Consider the following 21,090-nt stretch of genomic DNA (forward strand, 5'->3'; position numbering starts at 1 on the left):
AAAATACCAACATCGTACTTTCAAGATTTGGAAAAAATGATTCTGCGTTTTGTATGCAACCGGAAAAAAACCCGTATAGCTAAGGCAGTTCTCTGTAACAAAAATAAAGCTGGGAGCATCAGCATACCAGATTTTAGTCTGTACTACAAAGCCATAGTGCTCAAGACAGCATGGTACTGGCACAAAAACAGAGACATAGACACTTGGAATCAAATTGAACACCAAGAAATGAAACTAACATTTTATAACCACCTAATCTTTGATAAACCAAACAAGAACATACCTTGGGGGAAAGACTCCCTATTCAATAAATGGTGTTGGGAGAACTGGATGTCTACATGTAAAAGACTGAAACTGGACCCACACCTTTCCCCACTCACAAAAATTGATTCAAGATGGATAAAGGACTTAAACTTAAGGCATGAAACAATAAAAATCCTCCAAGAAAGCATAGGAAAAACACTGGAAGATATTGGCCTGGGGAAAGACTTCATGAAGAAGACTGCCATGGCAATTGCAACAACAACAAAAATAAACAAATGGGACTTCATTAAACTGAAAAGCGTCTGTACAGCTAAGGAGACAATAACCAAAGCAAAGAGACAACCTACACAATGGGAAAGGATATTTGCATATTTTCAATCAGACAAAAGCTTGATAACTAGGATCTATAGAGAACTCAAATTAATCCACATGAAAAAAGCCAACAATCCCTTATATCAATGGGCAAGAGACATGAATAGAACTTTCTCTAAAGACGACAGACGAATGGCTAACAAACACATGAAAAAATGTTCATCATCTCTATATATTAGAGAAATGCAAATCAAAACAACCCTGAGATATCATCTAACCCCGTGAGAATGGCCCACATCACAAAATCTCAAAACTGCAGATGCTGGCGTGGATGTGGAGAGAAGGGAACACTTTTACACTGCTAGTGGGACTGCAAACTAGGACAACCTTTCTGGAAGGAAGTATGGAGAAACCTCAAAGCACTCAACCTAGACCTCCCATTTGATCCTGCAATCCCATTACTGGGCATCTACCCAGAAGGAAAGAAATCCTTTTATCATAAGGACACTTGTACTAGACTGTTTATTGCAGCTCAATTTACAATCGCCAAAATGTGGAAACAGCCTAAATGCCCACCAACCCAGGAATGGATTAACAAGCTGTGGTATATGTATACCATGGAATACTATTCAGCCATTAAAAAAAATGGAGACTTTATATCCTTCGTATTAACCTGGATGGACGTGGAAGACATTATTCTTAGTAAAGCATCACAAGAATGGAGAAGCATGAATCCTATGTACTCAATTTTGATATGAGGACAATTAATGACAATTATGGTTATGGGGGGGAAACAAAGAGGGAAGGAGGGAGGTGGGTGGGGCCTTGGTGTGTGTCACACTTTATGGGGGCAAGACATGATTGCAAGAGGGACTTTACCTAACAATTGCAATCAGTGTAACCTGGCTTATTGTACCCTCAATGAATCCCCAACAATAAAAAAAAAAAAAAAAGTGATTTTGAATTCCCTTCAAACTCCTATTAAGGTACCATCTAAAACTGGGAAACTAACAGCTAGTCTGTTCACAATCTTACGTGTTATATTATGAATACACAGAAACATAGTCACATTCAAGGGGAAAAATTTCTTTTCTACCTCAGCCTCCAATTGCTACATATGACAACAATATTATAAGACTAATCAAATCTTATTTTTATGTTCCTGACTACTGAGAGACATCTGTTAATATGGAGATATTGTATATATTATTATAAAAAGAAAGAATACAGGGATTTCCAATCTATAAGTTTCAGCACACTAGGAAACCATAAAAAGTATTTAGGATACTATCTTTTTTTTGCTCTGCATTTGTTTCTCAATGAAATGACAATGCAAGTTTTCAGACAAACAAGACTACACTTAAGTTTTTTATGCATGCACTAATTCATTTAGTAATGAATTTAATTTTGTTAACTTTTAAAATTAAAAATCCATCAATTAAAGTCATCACAAAATAAACCAAGACTTTATGCCATAAAAAAACATAATGTTACACAGCTTTACATCTAGAAAATGAATAATTCTGAGTCCAGAAGGAAAGAAGAAGGGAAGTTACCATGAAGGGATCTTTTGACACCTCTCCCACATCAAGCAGAGGAAAATAATTATGTGAGGATAAGTTGGGTGAGTACTGTATACCAACATCTGATAATTTAGAGAAAGTGGAAAAGAAAAAAGTAGGGAAGTCAGAAACACAAAATAAATGATGCTTACAGAGAAATACTAGCATACTTCAAAGTAGTCTTAAAACTCATAGCTGTTTTCCCATCTACGCTGGGATGAAGTGTAGTCTTACCCTGCCAAACAGAGTTTTAAAAGCCACGGAGATGTTCTGGCGCTGAGCATTGCTTCGGGCCGTCAACAGAGTCAGGATGCTCTCCTCATCGGTGCCTGCAATTTACAGAACCAAGACAGCTGACTCCCACATGCCCGCTCCCCAGCAACCCCTGTACCCAGCTCCCTGGTCACTTTATTTCCCTGCTCTCTCTCTAAGAATATAAAAATGTTTTATTCATTTCTTAAAAATGTAAAATTGACAATACATAAAATGTTAGGTTTCCAATATATACTGCCCCCTATTCCTGACATATCATAAAGTCGGTACTCCTGACCTTTGAAAAACTGGGTGCATCTAGTTTTTCAGGCAAATAGGTATTTAAATAACTGCTACTCACGAGGCATAATGTGCTGTGTGTTACAAAAGACTGGGAGATGAGAAAGATAAAAAAAAAACTCTGGCTTCAAATTACAGACAACTTAGGGTGAAAATTATGAAAACATAAATAACTGTGAGCTAAGACAGAATGTGATAAGTGCCTCAGGAGAGGTCCAGGTATTACATAGAGTTGAAAAGAGAGGCTTTTAGCTGATGAAAGAGGTAGGTAGAAGGCAGTCTCAGGAAAAGCTTCACAGAAAAGGTGACAACCCAACCAGTCTTGAAGGATGGAAGGAATGTAAAAGCAGTGATGTAAACAAAGACAGGTTTTGGAACAGGGGAAAAGCTCAGCAGTGGGAAAATACGAGGCTTTTGTGAATAGCAGATAACCCAGAATGGTGGGGTCAGAGAAGGCATTGAGCAATGAAGGGAGATGATTCTGAACAGGTGGGCTGGGCCACCGCAGAAGGCCCTGCAAGGCCAAAATTCACATGAGCACAGTGCAGGAGCTTGAGCACAGGGAGACCAGTTACATGCGGAATCCTCAAGATGAGAAGTTTTTAAATGGCTAGAAATAGAAGAGAATCCTATTTAAAAGACTCACAAAATGAGAACTGGATATGCGACTGGGCAGAGGGAACAGAGACGCAAAGCTGCTCACCCTCTGGGACAGCTGCGTCTCCTCTACTCAGGCCACTATAGCACAGGTAAAGGTGACAGGTACAAAAGCACAGAGGCTGAATTGCATGGCCTGTTATGTTCTAGAGACCAAAGTTTATAAATAGTCTATTATTTGGTTGCCTTAATGTGTCCTTTGTCCTATAAATTTCAGAACAAAATAATCTAAAATTTATCTTACTATAATCAATGACTTCATTTAAAAACAAATCAAAATGGTACTTTTTTTAGAACAAAAAGGAAGCTAAATTTACCCAGGCCTTTCATGGCCTTCCGAAGAGTTTCTGCATCGGCCCGCTCATCAAATCCAGGGAAGTCACTCACGGTGCCTTTGGGAACCTAGAACAGGAAACACAGAGGCATTACTCATATCATGACAAATATGACAAAGCAAACAACATAAACAATAAGCCACTTGCTGTATCTCATGTTTAGTCATTAAACAAATTTGCCCTTTGATAAGATTTGTGACCCCCTTTGAAATGGGAGGTAGACCATTTATAATGTGGATCAGAAGGACCCGTTCAGCACATGAGCTACCCTGACACAGTCAGTACCATGGGTGGGAAGGCTGGCTCCCTCTTCCCTGTGACCAAGCCCCACCAACACCTCTTGGTTCACAGAGGGCACTTCCTTGCAGCCTCCTTCCCATTAAGTCTCTCGCCACTTTGATCTCTAATAGGAGCATGCTAAACCCACATTAAACCTTAATGCCTACCCTGAGCACTCAATTCTAAGCGGTGCTATCATTACATGATTTTTCACCTAAGTGCTCTTTCTGTGGACTTACTTAGAGATCTTAAGAGAACCCGTTGAAGCCTGAAAAGATATTTGGTAGCACATGTGCCAGAAGAATATAAATCTTTTGAAGTTTATAAAGGTGTATTGGAAGACGTTCTTTACAAAGCTTCTTGTTACACATTATCTCATAGTGTGTTCAGTAATCAAAACACTTTAATATTTTCAAAAGAAGTTTTCAGGGTCATTAGATCCTTCGAGTCAGAAGGCTCTACTAACATTGAGCCATAAATTCTCACCTTATGATTAAGAGAGGCTTCCAGCACTTATTTTTACCAGAAAATGTTTCTGAATTCCCTTAAAATTCCTATTAAAGTACCATCTAAAACTAGAAACTAACAGCTTGTCTGGTTCACAATCTTACGTGTTGTATTATGAACACACAGAAACAGTCACCTTCAAGGGGACAATTTTCTTTTCTACTTCAGCCTCCAATTGCTACATATGTCAAAAACATAATAACACTAATCAAATTTTAAAAGACGACATATGAGAGACAGCCATGGGAAAGAACTTCCACAGGACACAGCGTCAAAGGTCAGATCAGTGACTTTCTCTTTTTAGTAGAACTAAATTATGCTTCCTAAAAAAGCAGGAGACAGCAACAAAGACTCTCTTCTTGCCAAAACTTTGAACAGGCTTCCTCTGAGCTCTCTTCTCAATTAGGCCTTGTCCTTGGGCCCCTCGAAATCTTTATGTTGAAACCCTACACCACAACATGATGTATCAGGAGATAGGACCTTTGGGAGATAATTAGGATTAGATGTAGTCATGAGAGCAGAGCCCTCATGATGAATTTAGACTCCTTGTAAAAGTCCCAAGAGAGCCTCTTTCTCTCTGCTCTCTGGTCTGTGAGGATGCAGGAAGGCAATGGTCTACAACCCAGAAGAGAAGCTGACAAGAACCTTGACCTTGGGCTTGCAGCCTCCAGAATGTGAGAAATAAATGTCTGATGTTTATAAGGCACCCAGTCTATAGTATTCTGTTACAACTGTTCTAATGAACTGAAGTACTCTCCATATCTGATCAATTTCCTCAACCCCCCCAATCCTTGACATCTGATCATCTTAGCCTGCCTTCAACAAGACTCTTGTTAAGTCAACTTAGTGAGAAATTCCCTAACTTGATGTCTCCTCTTAATAATTTTCCATCCACAACCTCCTCACTCTACTTGTTCACTATAAATCCCCAGTTGTCTTCACTGTATTCGGAATGGAACCTGATCTCTCTCCCCTACTGTGACAGTCATGACCTGTATTGCAATATTCTTGAATAAAGTTTTCCTTGCTGTCAGAATGATTTTTTCCTTTAACAGAAATCCCTTCTCGGGCGGTACCTGTGGCTCAGTGAGTAGGGTGCTGGCCATATTCCGAGGGTGGTGGGTTCAAACCCAGCCCTGGCCAAACTGCAACAAAAAAATAGCTGGGTGCTGTGGCAGGTACCTGTAGTCCCAGCTGCTCGGGAGGCTGAGGCAAGAAAATCACCTAAGTCCAAGAGCTAGAGGTTGCTGTGAGCTGTGACACCAGGGCAATCTACCAAGGGTGACAAAGTGAAACTCTGTCTCTAAAAAAAACAGAAGTCCCTCTCTTATTAAGAAGGGAAGACACATTGTTCTTTCCCATGAACAAAGTTGGTGATGAGAGAACCTACTAGAAAATTTGACCTCACGAGGTTCCCCTTGACCTTAACTCCTGAGATCAAGTGTCATGATCATAAGGCCAAAAGGACACAAACTAAGAGAAGAAGACGTGTTCTTCAGGTTATATCTCAGCCCCAGATTGTTTACCAGTAGCAGTTTTCATTTCCCAGCCCCTAAGCCAGGGCCAACTAGGAAAAGGGTGAGGGAGGACCTCCCTCCCACTTGTGTCATGGAAAGGTCATGAAACTAAGCCAGGGCTGTTCATTCCACCAAGTGGGAAATCTACCCACAGCCAGGCTTGTCTCCACTTCCACCCCACTAAGGAGCACAGATGAATAAAGACCAATAAATCCCCATCCATCAGTTCTGGAGCTTCAGTCCTTGAATGATTGAATATTGGCAATTTCATATGATTTAACATAATTAAAAGAAGCTATAGGCTAGGAGAGAAATGGATCAGATTTGAAAAGATAATCCTTCAAAATTAGCACGGTTTAGGAAAGATCTGCGAGAAACCAAACTGAAGTTTTTATTTAAAGAATTACAAAGACACCATCAACATCGATGTATAAATGAATAAATACCACAATTTCTCTTAATGTGAGAACTTAGGTCTGGCTGCCCTTGCATTTTACCTATTTATTTATTCACCTGACAACCATTTTTGAATGCCTTCCATGGACAAAGTGTTTAATAAAAGTCAAGTAGAAAATAATAGGCATATAACTAATCAAGTTCAGTAGACTATGTATGCCAAGGTTGTACCATGTGAGCGCATAACGAGGAACTGAGCTGGGAAGGGTAAAAAGAGAAGAAATAGAGAGAAAATTCTTGAAGATGTCTTGAAGGTTGCCTGTGAATATGCCAGGCTGGTTCAGGAAAGCAGAGAAGTTCCAAAGAGTATTTTGCAGCATGGAGGAACCAAACAATCTGGTACTTAGGATAAAGGGTTAAGCATTGCAACAAAGTGGAACAAGCAGTGAAGTTGAATAGAAAAACAAACCCAGGAGAAGGTCCCATTGAGGGGAGAGGAGGGGCAGAAAAGCCTGATTCAGAGAGCAGACTTCATCCTCTGGGCAACAAGGAGCCATGAGCCGACACTGGCACAGGGAAGAACAGTGTCAACTCTGCGCAGTGACGACGACGCTGGCAGCAGTGGAGACGACGGAATGGATGGGGAGTGGAAACAGGAGACTGTTCCAAAACCAACATAAAAGAAGGTAAAGAAAATCTGATCAAGGCAGGGGCGATGGCAATGGAAAGGAAAGACAGACAAAACAAGAGCCAGGTAGTAGGGTGCTATTTAAGATGATGCTGATTTTTGGATGAAGAAGATGGCTGGTTTTACATTTCCCCGTAGTAGGTAGACCAGAAAAGAAGTCGGATTGTGAGTTACTGACACAGTGGTGGGAAGAAGAGCCCGAGAAGATGGAAGGGAAGGTGTTCAACAGTCAGAATGGCAGCTACCTGCTGAGTGCAGCAATGAGCCAGGCACTGTGCTCAGGGCTTCGCATGGATCTTCTAGTAAACCCCCATACTATGGTTTGAGTATTTGTCTCCTCTGAACCTCACACTGACACTTAATCTCCTATGTGGCAGTTTGAAAGGAGTGTCCTGAAAGAGGTGATTGTGTCATGAGGGAGCCCTCATGAATAGATAACTATTACAGATTACTGGATCAATGGGCTAAGATGGGAATAGGACTAGTGGCTTTATAAGACAAAAAAGAGACTTGAACTACCACACTCAACAACCCTCCCCTCACCACATGCCACCTTGAGTGAGTGGCCTCGGAACTCTGCAAAGAGTCCTCACCAGCAAGAAGGCCCTCAGCAGACGCAGCTCTCAGCCTTGGACTTCCAGTCCCTATAACTCCACAAAATAACTTCCTTTACTTTATAAATTACTCAGTTTAAGTATTCTGTTATAAGCAACAGAAAATGAAATAAGACACGTCATTTTACAGATGAAGAAACATCCCCACTTAGAAAGGTTGGCAAACCAACAAGTGACCAGGAACAAGCAAGTGGCAGAGCTGGAACTTGAACAAAAGCCGTGGGACTGTAGCCCTGGGCTCATACACATCATGTACACTGTGGAAAGCCCCGAGGCAAGAAGAAAATCCACAGAGGGTGATGGCATGGAAGCCTAAGGAGACAAACGTTCCTAGAGGAACGGAGAAGCAGCGCTGTCCAATGCCACAGGGAAGTCGAGGGAGACCAAAAGGTTCCCCCGGACTGGGTAAATGGAAAGTCTTTGGTGGTGATAAAAGACTGACTATAGGACACCTAGGAGTTAATTGAGAGGCAGAGTATTTTGATGACTCCCCGTTTACAAATAACACTTTGTAAAAACACACTTTTTTTTTTTTTGAGACAGTCTCACTCTGTTGCCCCAGGCTGGAGTGCCACAACATCAGCCTAGAAACAACACTTGAAAAGAAGAGACTTGATCCAGTTTGTAGGAGATGAAGAAACAGAGAGAGAGGTTAAAATAGGGGAGAGATTAGAAACAGAAGAGACAGGAGGAATACACCTCAAAAAAGAAAAGAAAACTGACCCCAAAGACTGAAGGAAATTAGGTACAAGATGAAAGGAAGAAAAGTATCCTCAAAAATCTCAGCTACTTGCAATGAAGGAAGAAGTAACTGCCAGTCATATTTTTCAGAGCTTTCTAGAATTTGTGAAACAATTTTGCTACATTCCTTATAATCAGCGTCATCAGTCAAAGCTAGCAAAGCCATGTAGTGGAATTAAGGAACCAGATGTGAATCACGGACGTGAGTCATAAGGGCAGAACCCTTGTTTGGACATCCTGCCCAAACCCCACACAAAAATGTCTGCAAATGTGGCTTTACATGACTCACATGAGAGGGCTTCCCCTGTTCCCTGGAGTCCCCAGGCACTACACAGGCCGATGCCCACTCCAAACAGGTCCCTCCCTTCACCATCCTCAGTTTATCCTCACTTTCCTTTACCTCCCACCACCAATGCCTTACCAAGAAAATCACTATATATTCTTAGACAGTTCTTGACGAAAACATATAATTCACTCTTTTAACTCTCACTGTCAAAAATATCCATTCTTTAGCTCTATAATTGTGTTGGCTTTTTTCTTCCCTCTAAATGAAAAAGTTCTTTACCTCCAAAGACTAGGTATGTCAAAAAAAAATAAATAAAATTAACCAAAAATCAAGTGAAGGGTTGCTTTCCTAGACATAAAACTTAGACACAGAGGAATAACACATAAAAACTATTTCAAGTTTAAAGATGAGAAAATATTCACCTGCCTGGAACATTTTAAATAAAGCTTTCCCGAAGGCACAAGAGCACTAAACTCTCTTAAGCAAGTCAGTCATCCTGACCTTCACCTGACCCTTTCCTAGCAATCACCAAATCTCTTAAGTTTGTCTTCCAGTTCTACATGAACAATATTTCATCAAACACCCACTCACCATTCCACATAATCTAACTCAGGGTCAGAAATCACAAAGTAAACCACTAGGGCTGGCCAAGTGCCAAGCCACTATTCCCTGATTGAGTGTGGTTCTTCAGAAGATCAGGCTTCCAAAGGGCTCAGCAGCCACCCAGAAAAGTGGGAAGACGGGAAAACTCTCCCTACTCCAGTCGGAGCACTTCAGGCTTAACCTGCTGTACCTATTAGAGGCCCATTAATATTTCCTGTGAAAATGGGTCCCACTAATGAGAAAAAAAAACTTTTTCAAACATTGTTCTAAGAAAGAAATGAAATAAGCAAGAAAAGAGTGAAAAGTCAGTGTGAAGTGATTATGCTTTGAGTTGCAAAGTAAAATAAATATCAAGGAAAAAAAAAAAACAGAAACTCCAAGAGGACTGAAGGGTACAAACATCAGGAGTCAGTGATGCCCTCTCAGGCTCCAAGTCCCAACCTTGCTCTATTCCCATCAGAAAAGACAAATGTTATGTCCAAAGCTTTAAACTCAAAATCGGCCTATTGCTTATTTTCACAAAAATTCCTTTCCCTCTGTCCTTTTTCTTACGTGTTTTTGCTTTTAACCTATTTTGTCTATTTTACTATCTGTAATCTATTTCTTAAAATCAAGTGTTAAGGGAAAACAAGCATCACTGTAAAATAGTTTAAGTAACTTAAGTAATTTAAACTATTTTACAGTGATGGTTTTTGATAACAAAGTAAAGATTTTAAATATGATTAAAATCTTTGTTGTGTATTTTTTTTTTTGTAGAGACAGGGTCTCACTTTATTGCTCTCAGTAGAGTGCCATGGCGTCACACAGCTCACAGCAACCTCCAACTCCTGGACTTAGGCGATCTTCTTGCCTCACCTCCCAAGTAGATGGGACTACAGATGCCTGCCACTGTTGTGTATTTTTTTAATACTGTATATTTAATGTCATGTGCTTCTTTAAATCTCCCAGCCGGGTCTATTTTTAGATCCCTAGGTGAAGTCCAAACATCTTTCCAAAAGGAATGTATTAGTTTGCATTCCCACCAGCAGTGCAGAAGTGTTCCCTTTTCTCCACATCCATGCCAACATCTATGGTTTTGGGATTTTGTGATGTGGGCTAACCTTGGGTATATATCCAGAAGACCCAAAATCACTTTATAACAAACATATTTGCACCAGAATGTTTATTACAGCCCAATTCATAATTGCTAAGTCATGGAAGAAGCCCAAGTGCCATCGACCCATGAATGGATTAATAAATTGTGGTTTATGCATACCATAGAATATTATGCAGCCTTAAAAAAGATGGAGACTTTACCTCTTTTATGTATACATGGATGGAGCTGGAACATATTCTTCTTAGCAAAATATCTCAAGAATGGAAGAAAAAGTATCCAATGTACTCAGCCCTACTATGAAACCAATTTATAAACACCCACACTTCCATATGAATGCTGTAACCCAACTAAAGCCCAAGATGAAGGTGAAAGAGGAGAAGGAGGGGAGTGGGAGGATGGGTAGAGGAAGGGTAATTGGTGGGACCACACCTATGGTGCATTTTACAAGAGTACATGTTAAATCTACTAAGTGTAGAATATAAATGTCTTAACACAATAAGAAAATGTGGTGAAGGCTATGTTATCCAGTTTCATGAAAGTATTTCAAATTGTATATAAAACCAGTACATTGTACCCCATAATTGTACACATAATTATACACAGCTATGATTTAATGAAATAAATAAATAAATAAATCTCCCAACCAGTATGAGAATGTGTTCCCTTGGCAAATACCAATAAAGTGGAAAGTTAAATTGTGTGCTCTTAGAAATTGCCCATGACTGGCAGGGATGCCCTAAGGTAAAGTGGCCAAGTGGCATTAGTTCCTGCCAGAGGTCAGGGGACAATATGCGATTTTATCTAATTGTTCAACTGGCCATCTATGAATAACACTTGAAAGCTGTATCTCTAACCAATTCATTCATACCAGCACTTCAGAATCAACCAAGTTTCTCATATTAAAGAGTCTACACAGATTCACGACCTTGTCTTTCCTTTTATGTCTAAACAAGGGGCACAACACTCATGAATGTGGCTGTAATAGGCAAATGTAGGAAATAAGTTAGCTTCAAATTCTTTTTAGTTGTGGGAAGAGATAAATAATACATAAACAAATGAACCTACAGAGATGTAAGAGCATTCAGAGATTATATCTACCCTACTCTCATTAGATAATGCCTCCTAAATATTTTATAAGGAACTCAAATTCAACAAATTCACTACTCTCTCTTTTCCACCACAAACCTACATTTTTTTCTCAAAGGAAAACACAATCAACCATGGTCAAGCAAATCAGCCATCCTGACCTTCACCTGACCATTTGCCAGCCATCACCAACCCACTCATGCATCATATTTGCCCACTCTTTCTCACAGGCCATGCCTATCAAAAGTCTCAGCCAGTACCTAAATTAAGCCCTTAAAGACCCATGGGTATTACTACAACACTTTCCTAAGTAGTCTTCTAATATCCAACTTCCCTCTCCCTGCCCCCAATTCCTACTCCATTGTCCTCTGCAACCTTCAGAAGTGCAACCATCACATTGGTACCAGGGAGATCTTTGTTAAATATAAACCTTACCATGGCCCATCCCAACCTGAAACTGTTTGATAGCTTGTGATTACCTACAAAATGGTTCATATGCTTTAGCTCTAGTTCCTGTCTACCTATCTGGCATCCCTTTCAAAGGCAAGCCTCCATTTCCCCACTTTACGGCAGGTGCACTCTAGGAATATCATACTTCCTGCAGTTCCTGGTCATGCCAAACTCATTTGCACCCCCAAGCATTTACATTTCTTGTTGTTGCTGCCCCTGTGTACAATGGCTTCCTTCCTTTATCCTATGCAACCAATGCCAGCTAAGTAACCTCAATTTCCTCTTCTGTGAAAGAGAAATAGTAGTACTTATTTCCAAAACTGTATTACAAGGGCTAAATAATGCACAAAAAGACTTGGCAATACATCTATTACATTTATAAATCTTACTTCTATTTCCCATTGCACATTTCACGTCTAACAATACCTGGCATATAACAGGAATACAAAATCTTCATACATTCATGAATGCACATAACAAAAGGAAAATAAACAGAACAGTTAAGAACTAGTTTCCAAAGAAATAAAGTTAATAGGCATATACATCCCTATTAATCAATTGTTTATATGTTTATATATTTTGTAAACTACTAAATTCAAAGATTGGATCTAAAAATATACCCAAAGAAAAGGTCTTAGGAGCACTAGATTTTTTTAAAAACTGATATATTTGTGAAATTTTAGAATAGTATAAAGGTTAGATGAATACATTTTATTTCAGAAATGAATCCCTGATGTAAAAATATTGTTATGTTTCTACTATTTTGAACTTCTAAGTCATTAAAAAAGGAAAACCACAGACTGCTCACCTCTATCTTGATCACCTATGTAGGTCTTCCAAGGAGCACTGGATACTAGATAAGGGAATTAGGGTTTGCTGAATGCCAGTGAATTGCTCACTGGCTCACAAAGCAGCCAAGTAGTTTTGGAACTAGTTCTTTTTCAGTATCCAAAATCAAGACAAGAATCAAAGGGGGGGGAAGAATCAAAGGGATCAGGAACTGAAAAAGACTAACCTAGAGCAGCATAGGCCATGTGTACACTGGTTACTCTGATCTAAGATCCCAAGAGCGAACCATTAGCTGCAGAGATATGACTTTGAAAGTGAATGGCATGAAAAGATGCAATCAATGAGCCTCATCTCAAATTTACTTCTTTACAATGATCTTGCTTGCTCTACAGGGCCTTTGTAAATTATTACAGTGCAATAATTTCAAATCAACACAAAAAGTTTCCGATCAAATCTTGTGCAGTTTAAGTATATATCATAGAGGCCTAGCACAGTGGCTCACGCCTCTAATTCTAGCCCTCTGGGAGGCTGAGGCAGGTGGATTGCCTGAGCTCATGAGTTTGAGACCATCCTGAGCAAGAGTGAGACCCCATCTCCACTAAAAATAGAAAAACTAGGGTGGCACCTGTGGCTCAAAGGAGTAGGACACTGGCCCCATATGCCAGAGGTGGTGGGTTCAAACCCAGCCCCAGCAAAAAAAAAAAAATAGAAAAACTGAGGCAAGAGGATCACTTGAGCCCAAGTTGGAGGTTGCTGTGAGCTATGATGCCATGGCAATCTACCCGGTCTACAGCTTGAGACTCTGTCTCAAAAAAACAAAAAAGAATCTTTAAATATGTATCATAGAACTAACTGTGATGCTGTAATGTTCATGAAGTTTCTAGAGATCGATTATGTAGCTTATTTTTGCCTTCAGGACATTCCTACTGCCCCCAGATAACTCTTTTTTTAACTTTTTTTTTTTTTTTGAGAAAAGAGTCTCACTTTGTCACCCTCGGTAGAATGCCGTGGCATCATAGCTCACAGAAACCTCAAACTCTAGGGCTCAAGTGATTCTCTTGCCTCAGCCTCCCAAGTAGGTGGGACTAAAGGTGCCCTCCACAACGCCCAGCTATTTTTAGAGAGGAAGTCTTACTCTAGCTCAGGCTGGTCTCAAACCTGTGAGCTCAGTTAATCCACCTGCCTCGGCCTCCCAGAGTGCTAGGATTAAACATCTGAGCCACCGTGCCTGGCCCCAAATAACTCTTTATAAACAACATTATAAATAAAATTAAATTCAGATTGTCCAAAATTTAAATTTCAAAGGTTGGTTATCTTAAAAATAAGAGCTATAAAAGCTTTAAATTGAATTAAAATGTATTAAGTGGATTATTCATCTATGAAATACAGCCAACTCTTGATATTTCTCAACCAAAGAGTACAAGCCAATATACTTTCGTTTTTTAGGTTTTTTAGAAACAGAGTTATGCTATGCTGCTCTGTTGAGCCTCAACTTCAAACTCTGGGGTTTAAGGGATCCTCCCATCTCAGCCTCCCAGTAGCTGGGGCTTTAGAAACAGAGTTATGCTATGCTGCTCTGTTGAGCCTCAACTTCAAACTCTGGGGTTTAAGGGATCCTCCCATCTCAGCCTCCCAGTAGCTGGGGCTACAAGTATACGCCACCATGTCTGGTTTTAATCCTAAATATTTTAACAAAATGTTTTACTTCCATGGTTTCCAACGATAACTACAAAGTTACAGCAAAATTCAACACTGTATCTTTTTCTAACAGCACTTACAACTTTACCATGAATAAAAACTGTGGTTTTGATAGCAAACAATCTTAGTGTTATACTATCACAGAGATCACACACGTAATTTTATGATGCAAGCCACTGGTCTCCTAGGTTTTATATATAATGGCCTCTACACTATTAGCATTCTTTGCAATTATCAAAATTAATGTCTACAATTGAAAAATGTGTTCATTTATACTATCTTGGGTAAAGAGTCTACATAATGAAAAGAATTGACTGACATCACTGGGAAACTTACAAAAGAGATTCAAAAAACAGCCAAATAAGCAAGGATAAAGGGAATTATTTTTTGATGCTTGCTAAATCCTTATGTACATCACCACACCAGCATATCAAGACAGGAAAAAAATTCCTCAGATAAAGTAAGTTAATTCCACGTAAAACTATCCTTTCCCCAGAGAAAAACCTAAACTTTCCACATGCCGTAATATAAGAATTGGTTTATCGTTACATGTAAGTGCAAAAGAGGAAGAATGGGAGCACTGTATAAATTTAATAAAGCTACCAACTCATCTTAATCCTCCCATTTTCACTTGGAAAGGACCCTGAAACCCTATCAAGTTTGATAAGTCATTCTGATGAAAAGTGAACTACAACTAAGAGACACCATTGTTTGAGCAGTTAAAACACTTGTTTAAAAAAACTATTTGGACTTTGACAAGCCAACTAGATCGGCAAGATCTGCGGAATTAGTTTGGGGGTAATTATGTGTAATTTACAAAAGATTGTGTAATACCTTCAGTTTTTAAAGACTGCTATATATATTCAACAATTTTCTCTTTGCTACATTTTTGAGAAATAATAACAGCAAAAAAAAAAAGCTCATATTAGTTAACCGACTCCTGAAACAGTCCCAAGGCAAATTCAATTCAGAACTCCACAAGTTTATTGCTTAAGAAAAACAGCTCTTCTGTTTTAATCTTTTGCATGAAAAAAATCGGTGCCTATGACCAAGAGTTCCTTTCAGTAAAACTGGGCTGAGCAACTGGAAAAAGCCAAGCTCAACCACAATATTAAAATACAGGAAACTTCGCAGGAAAAAAAGAAATTAAAGGAAACTAAGGGGGGAAAAAGTAAGCTTTGGGCTCACATGACCACGATGAGCTGTTCCTGCTCTGATCTAATTTTAGCGATTCTGGATTTTGGGAAAGGCCCGCTTTTACACATTCACTCATGAAAAGGGAGCGCGCAGAAACCGGCCACGTCACCAGCCGCTGCGCGCGGGGCTCGGCGGCGCCGAGCAGGTTCCGGGGGACCCTCGGCCAGAGGAAGAGGGACCGCAGGAAAGGGAGGAGTAGAAAGGTGTGCAAGAGTTCGCGGAGGCAGATTCAGCTTACAGTTAAACTTTTTGGCTTTCAAATTCTGTACGTAAATTCTGTATGTCCCCAGTCGTTGCTTTACCTTGTGGGTAAATCGGAGCGCCGCCGCGGGACGCACGGCCTTACCTGTTCCATGGCGACTTGTCAGCTCAGGGGAAGGCGATGCAGGACTGCAAGAAAGGAGACACCGCTGGTCAGCGGGACACTCCCGTCCCGGCCCCGCCCATAGTGCAAGTCCGGGGAGAAGCCTGGGCGCTCAGAGAGTCCCGAGAGCCCCGGCCACGAAGCCGGGCCGACCGGACCCAGCGACCCGGCGACTCGACTCCCCTCTCTGCAGGGAGTCCCCTCCCCAGGTTGGGAGGCCACTCACCCAGCCCGTGTGACTTAAGAGCCCCGAATCTCCTGCAGAGCGGCGGAGCGCGGGGAAAGGTAGAGATGCGGGTGGAGAAGGACCTAGGCAGCTGCACCCCGACTGCTCCAAGCAACGGAAACGCCAGCGGCCCCGCCCCGGCCCCGCTCCTCCCGGCCCGGCCCGCCCCTGCCCCGGCCTCAGCGCGCCTGCGTGGGGCGCGGCTCCTCCGCGGCGTCGGGTGGCAGCGCCGGTGTCCCGTGGGCGCAGCGGGCCTGGCCGGGGCGCGGCCGCAGCTCGTCGGGACCGGGAGGGGGCGCTTCTCCCCGGAGGACCCGGGGGCCGCCCCGTCCTCGCGCAGCGGGAAGGGCTGGGGAGCTGTCCAGGACTCTAGTGTGGCAGCATTGGGCCCTGCCGCCCCTCGGTGGCCTCGGAAAGCTCGGCCGGCCCTGACATTGCGGTGTCAGTACGTGGGCGTCTTTTGGAGGCAAAAGAAAGTGGTTTCGGCCAAGGACAGAGCGTCTTTGAGCGTGGTATTTAAAAAGCGAGAAGCTTTGGGGATCACTTCCCAAATTGTTTTTGTATCTCCGTGTTTCTCTTTAAGAGTCAATGATTGCTTCCTAGATGGCCCCCTCTTAAATTTATAGACTAGCAGCGTAGGTGTAGTATTTCAAAGGCTTTCCCTAATTTAGTTTTTTGTGTTTTGTTTCGTTTGGAGACAGGGTCTCTCTCTGTCGCTCCAGCTGGAGTGTATTGACGTTAGTCATAGATCACGTCAAACTTCTAGGCTCAAGCGATCCTCCTGCCTCAGCCTCCCAGTAGCTGAGATTTAATATTTGACTTAAGTTTAAACCATGTCCTGTATAGGTTCAACGTAAAATGAGAGCGAGAGAGGGAGGAGTCTACAGGGTTTTGGAGCAGGAATGTGCTGGGAAAAGAAACAGAAGAAAGATAGTGACCTTCCCAGCCTTACTGGTGTGGCAGAGGAGAGGCGTCAAAACGGGGGCGACAAGATAAGGCGAGAAGACAAAAGCTTTCTACACTAGACTTGGTGTTCTGGACACATATTTTAGGATGAGAAATGCAAAGTGCCGTGGAGAGTCAAGAGAAGAGATAAAGATCTAGTCTTCTCTGAGAATGAGAAAAATAAATTAAACCGAGAACAAATGTGGTTCTTTGGATAAAAGTTCTGATTTGCTTTCACATGTGAACCACATGCTTAACCTGACCCTGACAAAGTCACAGCAGAGCGGTTGTTCTCTAGAAAGGGAGACAAAATTGCAAAGCATGTGGAGCTTGCCCCCCTCCTCACACCCTGCCCCCAGGTGCTTGTGTCCGGTTGCCTTTCCTCTGAGAGCCTCCCCTCCACCAGTCCAGTGTCTCTTCGTGGCCTCAGTGTCCCCACTCAGCACTTCTCCTGGGGCATCTTTCTCGGGCCCAGGCGTCCACAAACAGCCTTGTCTTCAATGCTTTTTCACTTTCTGCCTGTCACCAATAGTAGCTCCTTTGATATCCCCTAGAGCATTCTCTTTCCTTTACACATCCACTTGAATTCTGTTTTGTTTCTTTCATGTTCTACTCTTCCATTAATGGAATTAGAACCTCAGTGATCCCATATGACAATCATTGATGTTATAGAAAATGATGCTCAGAATGAGTTAATGACTTGCTCTATGTCCTGCAGCTAAGTAGTGACATAATTAAATTATTGGACCCAGAGTCTTGATATTTCCGAGTATTTCTTTCACTTACAGCAATTTATTTGAGTCCTACTGTGTACCTGGCACAGCTCTAGGCTTTTGGGATAACACAGTAAACAAAACAAAGACACTGCTCTCATAGGCCATGCATTCTGGTGGACGAAACAGACAATAAACAGATTTTTATTATGCCTCTGTTATGTGGTGTGTGCTGTAACGAAAAGAAAGCAGTGCTAGGAAATGGGAATGAATGGAACACTATTCTGCAAAAGGTGGTCTGAGACATTTCTAAGAAGACTTTAACAGAAACCTGGATTGTTATAATTTAATTGTATCTGACAACTGTTGAGCACCTGTGGAAGAACCATACCTAAGAGTTTGCATTTAATATTACAGATAAAGAATGTTTACAGACACTAGAATGAGAGACAGGCTATAAATCATGGCGAAAATGCATAAAATGCCATCAAAATGCAATTAGTTTCAGAGGAAAGATAGTTGATATTTTTCCAAGGGATTAAAAAAGATTGATAGACTCTCTGAAAGAAAATTGATGTGGCATTTGAATTAGGTTTTGAGAGAGGATCTTTTATCAGGCAGTGAAGGGGAGAAAGGGTGATCTGGTTAAGTGAACTGCAAAACGAAAAAAGGAAAAGCACCTTTTTGTGTCTGTGTGAATTGAACTTTCTAAAATGGCTGAAGCAGAAGGGACTTAAAGGGAAGCTACCACATAACAATTCTGCTTTGACTGGTGTATGTAAGTGATGGATTTTGAGCAATTGATGCTTTTTAACTACTGAGTTATATACATAACAGGCATTCCAAAAGTCTCCTTACTAACTCTTGTCAACTTACATAACAGAGAGAGGGACTCTATGAAAGAAAATGATATTTATATGGGAATGGGAATTTACATGGGAATTTATAGGGGAATATGCATGTCATATAGTAAACTATGTGTGTATTGGGGCAGGTAAAGGAAGATAAAGGTTTTCAAAGGAACAATGAGGAAAATTACATCATTACTTTGAGATAATTATCCTTGGTATAAGGATCAATAACGAGGGTGGCACCAGTCCAAGGTTGGTTGGCAGTTGTCTTCCCAGAAGTACTTTTTTGTGTAAGGTTGCGGCAATGGCCATTGTCCAAAGTTGTGGTTTCTGCAAGAGTCTTTTATGGTAGTTCTTGATATCAGGCATTTGTGTATGAGAACATACCCTTCATGGTCTTCCTGGGGCACTTGTCAACGTTTTGTTTTATTTTTTAACACAAATAACTCTATTTTAATTCTGAAAACTTTTGCATTTTTAAATGCAGTGTCTGTAATTCATCCTCAGAAATGTCTAATCAGTATCCAGATGTCATCTTCACAATCTCATTAGCTTGTCTAGTTAACTCTTTCATTCTCCTAACTAAACTTTTTCTTCCTATGTATTTAAAATGAAAGTTCATCTTAGGGTGCTGTCTTTGTGTTGTGTTAATTATAAGTATCACATAATAATTTTGGTTTGTTTGGTGTATTGTTCTTGGGTAAAAATAATAGATTTCAGCAATTGTCTATGAGACAATCAGGTCACATCAGTTTTTTTAATTGGAAAAAATATAACAAATGTCAGACAACTAACTTACAAACACACTTTTGAAACTTTATTTATTTATAAACTTGGGATTTTCTCTATATTAGTCTTTTCTTCAATTATTTGTATCATTCAGGAGCCAGCTAATTTACTCCAAACAAGTCAATAAGCTGCCTCATGTTGCAGTTTCTACATCTCTCAAGTCCAATGTTTTGATCATATCTTTATTGCCCTGCTGTATCTTTTGATTATACTGATCCATAAATAGGTTAAAAAATGAGTTAATGGTCTTTGAATAAGTAAAAAATAACTTTTCTCTAATTTCAGAATAATGATTTCTATATTCTGGGTACTAGCTCTTCTTTGTATGGCTGATAGAATGTGTCCATGAATCCATCTGGTCACAGGCTTTTTTTGTTGTGGTTAGGGGATTTATCACTGATTTGATCTTCCTGTTGGTTAGAGGTCTGTTTAGGAATTCTATTTCTTCCTGGTTGAGGGGGGGGAGTTTGTGTGTTTCCAGGAATTTGTCCATTTCCTCTACATTTCCTCTTATGCATATAAATATTTATGTAGCCTTCATGGATAATGGACTGGATAATTTATAAAGAATAGATATTTATTTAGCCCACACAGAGGGTGAGAAGTTCAGTACCATGGCACTGGTATCAGGGGCCTTTGTGCTACATCATCCTATGGCAGAAGGGCAAGCAAGCACTCAGAAACCTACTTCCATAATAACAGCATTCATCCATTCATGACCTAATCACACCTTAAAGGTCCCCCCCTCCAATGTTGCATTGGAGATTGTTTCCAACACATGAACTTTGAGAGGGGCACATTCAAAACACAGAAAGCACTAATCTTAACCATGAGGCAGAGTCTTGCTGACCTAAACACCCCCCAAAGGCCCTACCACCCACCTCAGAGAACAGGATTTTGACATAAATTTGGGAGGGACACAGTCAGACCATAGTAACACATCCAAATATACTTTCAGAACCTCATCCTGAGCCAACAGTGCTAACTGTCCCCTTAACAAGATCCACATGCTTACGAAGAAATTAAAAGCAGACTCCTTAGGAGATTTTTAGCTTTAGATTTCTTCCCACTGTTTTTATTCAAAATATTTCTATTTTTCCAGTAAAGTATAAATGGACTTCTCTAGCAGGAGACTGGAATTTAGGTCTTGGGTAAATTATTAGGATGTCTCATAGGAATCTGTCAGAACGTTTTAGGGCTGATTAAGATTCTTAAAGCTATTAGTAAAAGAAGCAATGCAACTACCAAGTGTACTCATAAAAGGACAACTATCCTGTCTCTTTTATTTATTGCTGAACTCCCAATACCTAGTACAGTGCCCAGCACTGCTCACTGAATTTTTTTTTTTTTTTTTTTTGAGACAGAGTCTCACTCTGTTGCCCTGGGTAGGGTGCTGTGGCATCATAGCTCACAACAACCTCAAACTCACGAGCTCAACTGATCCTCTTGCCTCAGCCTCCCAAGTAGCTGAGTCTATAGGCACACACCACAACACCTGGCTATTTTTTAGAGACAGGGTCTCACTCTTGCTCAGGCTGGTCTTAAACTAGTGAGCTCAAGTAATCCACCCACA

General features: G+C 40.8%; 1 protein-coding gene across 1 annotated transcript in view; it reads right to left on the reverse strand.

Annotated features, from left to right (window-relative positions):
• The window catches only part of ANXA5 (annexin A5), a 37,587-nt gene extending 21,227 nt beyond the window's left edge, over nt 1-16,360 (reverse strand). Inside the window, exons 1-4 of the mRNA XM_053574120.1 lie at nt 16,220-16,360; nt 15,976-16,019; nt 3,665-3,749; nt 2,373-2,467 (exon numbers count right to left, since the gene is read on the reverse strand). Coding sequence (XP_053430095.1) covers nt 2,373-2,467; nt 3,665-3,749; nt 15,976-15,984 — 189 coding nt within the window. The 5' untranslated portion in view covers nt 15,985-16,019; nt 16,220-16,360. The remainder of the gene's footprint in view (nt 1-2,372; nt 2,468-3,664; nt 3,750-15,975; nt 16,020-16,219) is intronic.
• Nucleotides 16,361-21,090: the final 4,730 nt, after the last annotated feature.

The sequence above is a fragment of the Nycticebus coucang genome, chromosome 1, assembly GCF_027406575.1.
Source record: "Nycticebus coucang isolate mNycCou1 chromosome 1, mNycCou1.pri, whole genome shotgun sequence".
In the NCBI taxonomy this organism is placed as follows: domain Eukaryota; kingdom Metazoa; phylum Chordata; class Mammalia; order Primates; family Lorisidae; genus Nycticebus; species Nycticebus coucang.